This window comes from Arachis hypogaea, chromosome 6 (genome assembly GCF_003086295.3).
Source record: "Arachis hypogaea cultivar Tifrunner chromosome 6, arahy.Tifrunner.gnm2.J5K5, whole genome shotgun sequence".
In the NCBI taxonomy this organism is placed as follows: Eukaryota; Viridiplantae; Streptophyta; class Magnoliopsida; order Fabales; family Fabaceae; genus Arachis; species Arachis hypogaea.
In genome coordinates this window covers 82,862,736-82,874,850 of record NC_092041.1, presented here as the reverse complement: position 1 = coordinate 82,874,850, position 12,115 = coordinate 82,862,736, and the positions used below count along the sequence as shown (strand labels likewise).

General features: G+C 40.8%; 1 protein-coding gene across 1 annotated transcript in view; it reads right to left on the bottom strand.

Moving 5' to 3' along the window:
- Positions 1 to 11,513: 11,513 nt before the first annotated feature.
- Positions 11,514 to 12,115, bottom strand: part of LOC140173693 (uncharacterized) — a 70,037-nt gene continuing 69,435 nt past the window's right edge. The window contains exons 5-6 of the mRNA XM_072198208.1: positions 11,835 to 12,085; positions 11,514 to 11,648 (exon numbers count right to left, since the gene is read on the bottom strand). Coding sequence (XP_072054309.1) covers positions 11,514 to 11,648; positions 11,835 to 12,085 — 386 coding nt within the window. The remainder of the gene's footprint in view (positions 11,649 to 11,834; positions 12,086 to 12,115) is intronic.

The following is a 12,115-nucleotide window of genomic DNA, read 5'->3' as shown; positions in this document are numbered from 1 at the left end:
CCAAAATGGAGCATCATATGTATATTCTATGATGGTTTGTCTGAATTGTTCAAGATGTCATTGGACCATTCTACTGGTGGATCTCTTCATCTGAAAACACCAGCAGAAGTCCAGGAACTCATTGAGATAGTTGCAAATAACCAGTTCATGTACACTTTTGAAAGAAATCCTGTGAATAATGGGATGACTCAGAAGAAAGAAGTTCTTGAAATTGATACCCTGAATGCCATATTGGCTCAGAACAAAATATTGACTCAGTATGTCAATATGATTTCTCAAAATCTGACCAGATTGCAAGCTGCATTCGGCAGTACTAAAGAAGCCTCATTTGAAGGAGAAGCTTATGATCCTGAGAATCCTACAATGGAAGAGGTGAATTACATGGGAGAATCCTATGGAAACACCTATAATCCTTCATGGAGAAATCATCCAAATTTCTCATGGAAGGATCAATAGAAGCCTCAACAAGGCTTCAATGATAATAATGGTGGGAGAAATAGGTTTGGCAATAACAAGCCTTTTCCATCATCTTCTCAGCAACAGACAGAGAATTCTGAGCAGAGCCGCTCTGGCTTGGCAAACATAGTCTCTGATTTATCTAAGGCCATTCTCAGTTTCATGGCTGAAACAAGGTCTTCCATCAGAAATTAGAGGCACAAGTGGGTCAGCTGAGTAAAAGAGTTATTGAAACTCCTCCTAGTACTCTCCCAAGCAATACAGAAGAGAATCCAAAGAGAGAGTGCAAGGCCATCAATATAACCAAAATGGCCGAACCTATAGCGGATGAAGAGGCAGTGATTTCCAGTGAGGAAGACCCCAATAGACGCCCACTAGCCAATACAGAAGTCCCTAATGAGGAACCAAAGGAATCTGAGGCTCATATAGAGACCATAGAGATTCCACTAAACTTCCTATTACCATTCATGAGCTCTGATGAGTATTCTTCCTCTGAAGAAGATGAAGATATTGTTGAAGAGCAAGTTGCTCAATATCTAGGAGCAATCATGAAGTTGAATGCCAAGTTATTTGGTAATGAGACTTGGGACGATGAACCTCCATTGCTCATTAATGAACTGAATGCCTTGGTTCAGCAGAAATTACCTCAGAAGAAACCGGATCCCAGAATGTTCTCAATACCATGTACCATAGGCACCATGACCTTTGAGAAGGCTCTGTGTGACCTGGGGTCAGGTATAAATCTCATGGCACTCTCTGTAATGAAGAAACTAAGAATCTTTGAGGTACAAGCTACAAGAATCTCACTAAAGATGGCAGACAAATCAATGAAACAGGCTTATGGACTTGTAGAGGATGTTTTAGTTGAGGTTGAAGGCCTTTGCATCCCTGCTGACTTCATAATCCTAGACACTGGGAAGGATGAGAATGAACCCATCATCCTTGGAAGACCATTCCTAGCCACAGCAAGAGCTGTGATTGATGTGAACATAGGAGAGCTAGTCCTTCAATTGAATGAGGACTACCTTGTGTTTAAAGCTCAAGGTTTTTCTTCTGTAAACATGGAGAAGAAGCATGAAAAGCTTCATCCAATTTTCTCCATACAGAGTCAAGTAGAGTCCCCACACTCAAACTTTAAGTTTGGTGTTGGGAGGCCACAATCATGCTCCGAGCATCTGTGAAGCTCTGTAAGAGCTTCTTGTCAAGCTATTGACATTAAAGAATCACTTATTAGGAGGCAACCCAATCTTATTTATCTATATTAATTACTTTTTCATTTTATGTTCTAGTGTTAGTCTATATTTTCTTTAGGTTGATAATCATGTGGAGTCACAAAAATAGCTGCAGAATTAAAGCTGAATAAAAAACAACATAAAAAATAGCACACCCTGGAAGACAGGCTTACTGGCGTTTAAATGCTAGCAAGGATAGCAAAATGGGTGTTTAACGCCCAGTCTGGCAGCATTCTGGGCGTTAAACGCCAGAAATGGCACACAGACTGGCGTTTAACACCAGAAAAAGGTGTCTGGTGTCTGGCTGGCGTTAAATGCCAGTAAAGGTAGAAGAATGGGCATTTAACACCCAGTCTGGCAGCATTCTGGGTGTTAAACGCCAGAATTGGCAGCCAGACTAGCGTTTAATGCCAGAAAGAAGCATCAGCCTAGCGTTTAACGCCAGAATTAGCACACAGAGGGCGTTTAAACGCCAGAAAGGTGCAGGGATGAGAAATCGTTAACACCTCAGGATCTGTAGACCCCATAGGATCCCCACCTACCCCAACTCACTTACTCTCCTCTTCACACCTTTCCATAACACTCTTCCCCAAAATAATCTCCACCAAACACCTCCATCTCCTCCATCTCTTCTTTCTCTAATCCTTTCTTTCTTCTTTTGTTCGAGGACGAGCAAACATTTTAAGTTTGGTGTGGAAAAAAGCTCTGCTTTTTGTTTTTCCATAACCATTAATGGCACCTAAGGCTAGAGAAACCTCTAGGAAGAGGAAAGGGAAGGTAGTTGCTTCCAACTCCAAGTCATGGGAGATGGAGAGATTCATCTCAAAATCCCATCACTAAAAAGAAGATGGAGCAAACAAGAGAGCCCACTCATAGACCTCAACAAGAGCATGAGGAAGTCCCTCATCAAAAGATCCCTGAGATGTCTCAAGGGATGCAACTATTGAGAGCAACTCAACACCTCTTTAGGAGAATTGAGTTCCAACATAGAGCAACTGAGACTGGAGCATCCAGAGCACTCCATCATCCTCCATGAAATCAGAGAAGATCAAAGAGCCATGAGGGAGGAGCAACAAAGGCAAGGAAGAGATATTGAGGAGCTAAGGCACTCCATAGGATTTTCAAGAGGAAGAACTAGCTACCGTCACTAAGGTGGACCCATTCTTTAATTTCTTTATTCTTATTTTTCTGTTTTTCATTTCAATTGCTTTATGTTTTGTCTATATTTGTGTCTTTATTACATGATCATTAGTGTTTAGAGTCTATTTCTTAAAGCTATGAATGTTCCATGAATCCTTCACCTTTCTTAAATGAAAAATGTTTCTATTTGCAAAAGAACAAGAAGTGCATGAATTTCAAAATTTATCTTGAAAATAGTTTAATTATTTTGATGTGGTGGCAATATTTTTTGTTTTCTGAATGAATGCTTGAACAATGCATATTTTTTATAGTGAAGTTTATGAATGTTAAAATTGTTGGCTCTTGAAAGAATAATGAAAAAAGAGAAATGTTATTGATAATCTAAAAAATCATAAAATTGATTCTTGAAGCAAGAAAAAGCAGTGAAAAACACAAAGCTTGCAAAAAAAAAGGAGAAAATAAAGAAAAAGAAAGAAAAAGAAAAAACAAGCAGAAAAAGCCAATAGCTCTTTAAACCAAAAGGCAAGAGCGAAAAAGCCAGTAACCCTTTAAACTAAAAGGCAAGGGTAAAAAGGATCCAAGGCTTTGAGCATTAGTAGATAGGAGGGCCCAAATGAATAAAATTCTGGCCTAAGCAGCAAAATCAAACTGTCCCTAGCCATGTGCTTGTGTCATGAAGGTCCAAGTGAAAAGCTTGAGACTGAGTGGTTAAAGTCGTGATCCATAGAAAAAAGAGTGTGCTTAAGAACTCTGGGCACCTCTAACTGGGGACTCTAGCAAAGCTGAGTCACAATCTGAAAAGGTTCACCCAGTTATGTGTCTGTGGCATTTATGTATCCGGTGGTAATACTGGAAAACAAGATGCTTAGGGTCATGGCCAAGACTCATAAGTAGCTGTGTTTAAGAATCAACATACTAAACTAGGAGAATCAATAACACTATCTGAATTCTGAGTTCCTATAGATGCCAATCATTCTGAACTTCAAAGGATAAAGTGAGATGCCAAAACTATTCAGAAGAAAAAAGCTACTAGTCTCGCTCATCTAATTAGAACTAAGCTTCATTGATATTTTGAAATTTATTGTATATTCTCTTCTTTTTATCCTATTTTGTTTTTAGTTGCTTGGGGACAAGCAACAATTTAAGTTTGGTATTGTGATGAGCGGATAATTTATACGCTTTTTGGCATTGTTTTTAGATAGTTTTTAGTATGTTTTAGTTACTTTTTATTATATTTTTATTAGTTTCTATGAAAAAATCACATTTCTGGACTTTACTATGAGTTTGTGTGTTTTTCTGTAATTTCAAGTATTTTCTGGTTGAAATTGAGGAACCTGAGCAAAAGTCTGATTCAGAGGCTGAGAAAGGACTGCAGAAGTGGATTTTCTGGAGCTACAGAAGCCCAATTGATGCGTTCTCAATTGCGTTGGAAAGTAGACATCTTGGGCTTTCTAGAAATGTATAAGAGTCCATACTTTGTTTGAGATTTGATGGCCCAAACTGGCGTTCAAACACCTGCCAGAGACCCTTTTCTGGCGTAAAACACCGGAACTGGTACCAGAGCTGGAGTTTAACGTCCAAACTGGCATCCAAGCTGGCGTTTAACTCCAAGAATGGCCTATACACGTGAAAGCTTCAAATCTCAGCCCAAAAACACACCAAGTGGGCCCCAGAAGTGGATTTCTGCACTATCTGCACTTAGTTACTTATTTTCTGTAATCCTTAGTAACTAGTTTAGTATAAATAGCACTTTTGACTATTGTATTTCATCTTTGGACCCTTTTTCAGACTTTATGCTTGGCTGGCCTCACGGCCATGCCTAGGCTATTTTCTCTTATGTATTTTTCAACGGTGGAGTTTCTACACCTCATAGATTAAGGTGCGGAGCTCTGTTGTTCTTCATGAATTAATGCAAGTACTATTGTTTCTCTTTCATTTCACGCTTACTTCTTCTCCAAGATATACTCTCGTATTTAATTCAGTTAAGTCAAAATGAAGGGGTGGCACGTGACAATCACCCACTATCTTCGTTACTCGCTTAGCCAAGATCCGCGTGCCTGACAACCACAAGCGGTCTACATGATGTTCAACGTAGTCATTGGATGACAGCCGGAGTATAATCTCTTGGGTCTTTGATCCACGAACCGAGTCCGTGAGGTTAGAACCTTCGTGGTATAGGCTAGAACCAATTGGCAGCATTCCTGAGATCCGGAAAGTCTAAACCTTGTCTGTGGTATTTCGAATAGGATCTGGGACGGGATGACTGTGACGAGCTTCAAACTCACGAATGTTGGGCACAGTGACAGTGTGCAAAAGGATAGAGAGATCTTATTCTGACACAAGTAAGAACTGATAGATGATTACCCGTGCGGTAGCTGTGCCTGGTATTTTTCATCCGAGACGAGAATTCCGACAGTTGATTAGCCGTACAGAAACCGTACCTGGACCATTTTCACTGAGAGGACGGATGGTAGCCATTGACAACGGTGATCCACTAACATACAACTTGCCATGGAAGGGAGCACGCATGATTGGATGAAGACAATAGGAAAGCAGAGGTTTAGAAGCAACAAAGCATCTCCAAACGCTTATCTGAAATTCCCACCAATGAATTACATAAGTATCTTTATTTTAATTTGCATTTTATTTATCTTTCAATTATCAAAACTCATAACCAATTGAATCTGCCTGACTAAGATTTACAGGATGACCATAGCCTGCTTCAAGCCGGCAATCTCTGTGGGATCGACCCTTACTCGCGTAAGGTTTTATTATTTGGATGACTCAGTCCACTTGTTGGTTAGTTGTACCGGAGTTGTGAAAAGTGTGATCATAATTCCGTACACCAGCAATCCAAACAAATCACATATAATGCATATGATGCATGCTTGTCCTAGTGGCTGATAAGTCTCATTTGTCGGTTATAAAGCCAACCCGACAAGTCCTGGTAGCTAACCATTAGACTATGCCTCTGTCGTGCATCCCCAACTCGAGTTATCTCATAACATAACACAATATATATATATATATATATCCAACACCCTCACTGGTGTATATTTACGGGGGCGAGCTCATCCGGAACTTCCACAGTGTCCGGCCACACTTATGACATAGGGTCTGCAGAGTATCGAGTCTCCACCTGGAGCACGTGGTGGCTAGTACTGCTTTCACCCAGGAAAACTCGTATCTCAGCCATACATTATTATCCATCACAGCCATACATTATTATCCATCTCAGCCATCCGGCTTACAAATCAAAATTCATACTCAGCCATAATCATCATCACATATAGCCATTTGGCTTATATCACACTCGACCATTTAGCTCTTATCAGATACAGCACTCCACCATCCTCCTCTACAATTCATATCATCATCCTTCATCACAACTCATCATAACATTCCCTTTCTTCACCCACAAGTTACCCTCTCCCCTACCTTACTCTCATTCGCTAGGCATTCTATATCAAATTAAGATTTAAGGGATGAAATTGGGAATTTATAAGTGTGAAATAACATCTCGAAAGGTTACGAGATTGTTGGGAATATGAAGAGCTTGAAAACAAAAGCTTTAAAAGAGAACTGGGTCGCGTGTGCATGCACAGGGGTGTGCGTGCGAACTCCCAGAAGTGTTTTTAAAAGGGTACATACACATAGGTCTATGCGTATGCACAGAAAGTAAAATCTCCATGGTTGAGTGCGCGTACAAGGTGTTTTAGTGCCACCAATAGCATGCCATTCCCAACTTGTGCGTACGCACAGCTCACAAGACTTCCTTGGCGATATGCGCACACAGAGCGTGCTAGCTCTCCCAGCAGCAACCCATCTCCACAAGTGCGTATGCACGGGGCTGTGCTTGTGCACAGGCTCCGAAATTCCCTCAGTTGTGCGTGCGCACACAACTTAGAAATCACAAATTCTGCAGAAGTTGCAGAATTCATATTTTTGGCCCAAACTTCCAACGATCATAACTCCTTCCACAAAATTCAGATTTCAACCAAATTTAAACCAATTTAAAGCTTATGAAATTATCTTTCAATTGATATAAAAATCATCAAATTTCAAAAACAATTGATCAAGATATGATCCGTTGAAGTTCATCAAAATTCTGTTTTTACCAAAACTCATAAACTCCCCATTTTCAAAACATACTCTTACCATTCAATACCAAATCAACCTAAAACTCAACCATTCCAATCGTCAATCATTTTCAAACCTCTTTCAATCATCAATCCCCAATACCATCATATTTAGCCAATTCTCAATTTAGTAAGTTTCATATCATAATCAACCTTTCACATCTCAATCCCTAACAAATATTCAATTCATCAATCTCCTTATATACATATGCACACATATCAATATTACACTTCTATCATGCTCATCAACAAGAGCCTTAACCCATATCATCAACCAAGCATATAATTCCTGTCACAAACAATATTACATGCTTTACGAACCATTACAACCACTCACAATCATTTCCACCATCATTCATACATTTTTAACTCAATCCAAATTATCCAACAACCACATCAACAATTCCAAAGCCCTATCCTAGGGTCACTAGCCTACGTTTTCACAATCACATTACATTTTAGATACAGAAAACTAAAATCATACCTTGGCCGATTCCCGTTCCACCCGGAACACTCTCAAATTTAACTTCCAATATTTCCAAACTCCACCAACAGATTTTCCAAGCTTGGGGCTCCATACCAAAACTTCCAAAACCACCAATCAAGCTCCACTATACATATATACAATGCCTAAGCCACAATATCACACCCAAACACAATAACCTAATCACTAAATCACAAACTTCCAAGTCTTTAGCTTAGAGTTGAGAATTTCACCTTACCCAAGGACCAAGGGAGCTAGAATAAGCCTTCCCTTCAAGTTAATTTGAGCCTACAATAAAAAGGAGCTCAAAATCTCAATATCTTTGCCCAAGAAACTCGAAAATCAAGACTGGGAATTTGAAGAGCAAACTGTGGCTTATCTCAAGATTGCTTGTGTGGGTTTTGTAGAGCTCGACCCCACGGTCGCATGGCTATAAAAGGCGCATCAATCGGAGCTCTGGATCAAAAGATATGATCAATAGAAGATTGATGTGAATAGAAGCAAGGGTTTCCTTGTTTCCCTCTCCATAACCAGCGTGTGTGTGTTTTGAAGAGATAGAGAGCTGAGCTCTCTTTAATGAATGAGGCTTGGCTGGGCCTTTGGGCCCAACTTTGGTCCAGTTGGCCCGGTTTGTCCCGTTCAGCCCAATCTTGTGCCGATTTTTTTTAAAATTGGTGTCAAAATTCTCGTTATAAATTTCTCTACCATATTAAACCATAAAAATATCATTTCTCATTTTCTAGAATATATCTTCGAGTACGGTGTCAAAGCAAGAGCCGCTGCATCGGTGCCCGGATGTAGTGTTAAATGAGCAAGGGTTCTCGCGTTTTCGTGAACGGACGAGGGTAAATAAGCTAGTTCACAAAGGAAAAGGTAAAGGTCGAAGCGACAAAAGGTTGAGATTTGGGACATGGAACATAGGCACTCTAACAGGAAAGTCCATGGAGGTGGTGGACACCATGACAAGGAGGAAGATTAACATTATGTGCCTACAAGAAACAAAATGGGTTGGTGCAAAGGCTAGGGAGTTGGATTCTTCTGGTTTCAAACTTTGGTATACAGGAAAGGTGAAGAATAGGAATGGAGTTGGAATAATTGTGGATAAGCAGTGGAAGAAGGACGTAGTTGATGTCAAGAGGGTGGGAGATCGGATCATCTCTATCAAACTTGTGGTGGAGGGAGGTGCTTTCCATGTGATTAGCGCCTATGCACCGCAAGTGGGTTCGGACGAACAACACAAGATAAGGTTTTGGGAGGATCTAGAGAGTTTGGTTCAAGGCATACCTTTGGGAGATAAGATTTTCTTAGGAGGAGATTTAAATGGCCATGTTGGGAGAGAAGTGACTGGATATGGGAGTATTCACGGAGGCCATGGTTTCGGGGTGATCAATGCCGAGGGTAAAACTATTTTGGACTTTTCCTCAACTTTTGATCTTCTCATCGCAAATACATGTTTTAAAAAGAGAGACGAACATCTTATAACCTATAAGAGTGGCATGACAAGCTCTCAAATCGACTTCTTCTTGTTGAGGAGAGTCGACCGGAAATTTTGCATTAACTGTAAAATTATCCTGGGAGAGAGTTTGACAACACAACATAGGGTGCTCGTCATGGATTTTCGCGTTGAGCAAAAGTTGAGGAAAAGACATCATACGAAGAACCCAAGGACGAGGTGGTGGCGGATGAAAGGTGAGGAACAAAGAAGCTTCCTAAGACGGGTAGGAGAAGAGGCAAAGTGGGATGAGAATGGAAGCGCGGAAGAGATGTGGAGGGAGATGGCAGAAGTTATTAGAAGAACAGCAAAAGAAAGTTTTGGTGAATCTAAAGGAATAGGACCAAGAGACAAGGAGTCCTGGTGGTGGAATGCGAGTATACAAGAAAAGATAAAGATAAAAAGAGAATGCTTTAAAGAGTGGTCTTTATGCCGCAATGCAGATAACTGGGAAAAATATAAGGCGGCTAAGAAAGAGACAAAAGTGGCTGTAAGTGAAGCAAGAACAAGAGCATATGAGGGTCTCTACCAGTCTTTGGGCACGAAAGAAGGAGAAAAAGGTATATATAGAATTGCAAAGAGCCGGGAAAGAAGAACGAGAGATTTGGATCAGGTTAAGTGCATAAAGGATAAGGATGGAGAGGTGTTGGCTCAAAAGGAGAAGATTAATGAAAGGTGGAAGAGCTACTTCTACGAGTTATTTAATGAGGGACAGAAGACTCTTCCGAGCCTTGGTCGGTTATGCACAAGGGAAGAAGATCAAAACTTTGACTACTATCGAAGGATTCGAGACTTCGAGGTAAAAGAGGCTCTAAAGCAGATGAAAAATGGCAGGGCAGTAGGACCTGATAATATCCCGATTGAGGTTTGGAAGGGTCTTGGAGGAAAAGGCATCAACTGGTTAACCAAGCTTTTTAATGAGATTTTAAGGTCAAAGAAGATGCCTGATGAGTGGAGAAAGAGCACCTTGGTACCTATCTACAAGAATAAGGGGGATATACAAAGTTGCGGAAATTATAGAGGGATTAAGCTTATGAGTCATACTATGAAGTTATGGGAAAGGGTGATAGAACGGAGGTTGAGAAAAGAGACACAAGTAACAGAGAACCAATTTGGATTTATGCCAGGCAGATCTACCACTGAAGCGATATACCTATTAAGAAGGATGATGGAGAGGTATCGTAGTAATAAAAGGGATCTACACATGGTGTTTATTGATTTGGAAAAAGCGTATGATAGGGTACCAAGGGAGATCTTATGGAAGGTTTTAGAAAAGAGGAGAGTAAGGATCGCATATATTCGGGCAATTAAAGACATGTATGATGGGGCCACAACTAGTGTGAAGACTCAAGGTGGTGTGACAGAGGAATTCCCTATTGGTATAGGATTACACCAGGGATCATCCTTAAGTCCATACCTTTTCACATTAGTCTTAGAAGTACTCACAGAGCACATCCAAGAGCCTGTGCCATGGTGCATGCTTTTTGCCGATGATATCGTCCTTATGGGAGAGTCAAGGGAAGACCTAAATAAGAAGTTGGAGTTATGGAGAGAAGCTCTAGAAGTGTATGGTCTGCGCATAAGCCGTAGCAAGACGGAATATATGGAATGTAAGTTCAGTCTGAGAAGGGAAAACTCCAATATAGAGGTGAAAATTGGAGAGAACACCCTACGAAAAGTTAAAAGTTTTAAGTATCTTGGGTGCATCATACAGGATAATGGAGAGATTGAACATGATGTAAATCATAGGATCCAAGCAGGTTGGTCAAAATGGCGGAGTGCATCTGGTTTTATATGCGACAAAAAAGTGCCTTTAAAACTTAAAGGTAAATTCTATCGCACCGCTATAAGACCGGCTATGCTGTATGGTACGGAGTGTTGGGCGGCTAAAGGGGAGCACGAACATAAGCTGAGTGTGGCAGAGATGAAGATGTTGAGATGGATGAGTGGTCATACGCGATTGGATAAAATAAGGAATGAAGATATAAGAGAGAGAGTTGGAGTAGCACCTATTGTGGAAAAGATGGTTGAATCGCGTCTCAAGTGGTTTGGACATGTGAGAAGAAGACCGATAGAACATCCAGTCAGGAGGGTGGATGAGATGGAAGATGGACAAAGGGCGAAAGGCAGAGGAAGACCTAAGAAGACCATCCATGAGGTGGTCAAACGAGATCTACATGTAAACGGTCTCTCTGTAGACATGATACATGACAGAGCACAATGGCGTCGTTTGATTCATGTAGCCGACCCCACTTAGTGGGACAAGGCTTTGTTGTTGTTGTTGTTGTATATCTTAATTTATGGGTTGATTAGCCATTAATTAATTGGGTTTTACATTCTACCCACCTAATTGGAAATTTTGCCCTCAAAATTCGATTTCAGTTACCTGAGAATAGGTGAGGTTAGTTTGCTCACATTTTCGACTCAAGTTCCCAAGTGTGTTCCTTAGTACCGGCTCGACTGCATGCTACTTTCACTAATGAAACCTCTTTTCTGCACAACTTCTTAATACTCGTGTCATCACTCTTGACCGGAGTCACCAGTAGAGTCAAATCTCCTCTTAACTGAACCTATTCAGGTTCTAACACATGGCTAGTATCAGGAGTATACTTTTGAAGTTGCAACACGTGAAACACGTTGTGCATGTTCGAAAGGTGAGGCGGTAGAGCTATTCGATACGCCACCGATCCAACTCTCTCGAGAATCTGGAACAGACCAATGTATCAGGGATTCAGCTTCTTCATCTTAATCGCTCTACCTACTCTTGTTGTCGGAGTAACCTTAAGGAAAGCATGGTCTCATTCCTCAAACTCTAAGGGTTTCTGCCTCTGATTGGCATAACTCTTCTAACGGCTCTGAGCAGTGAGCGTCCTATCTTTGATTTTCTTAACTTGCTCGATAGTCTCAGCTATCAATTCCGGACCTAACAAGCTCTTTTCCCCGGCTTTATACCAGCATAGCGGAGATTGGCATTTTCTCCCATACAAAGCCTCATACGGAGCCATTTCGGTGCTTGCATGGTAGCTATTTTTGTTTGCAAACTCCACTAGCGGCATATACTGATCCCAGCTCACCGGTTGATCCAAAATACAAGCCCTCAACACATCTTCTAGGGTTTGGATCGTCCTCTCAGATTGACCATCTGTTTGAGGATGATAAGCTGTACTTAAGC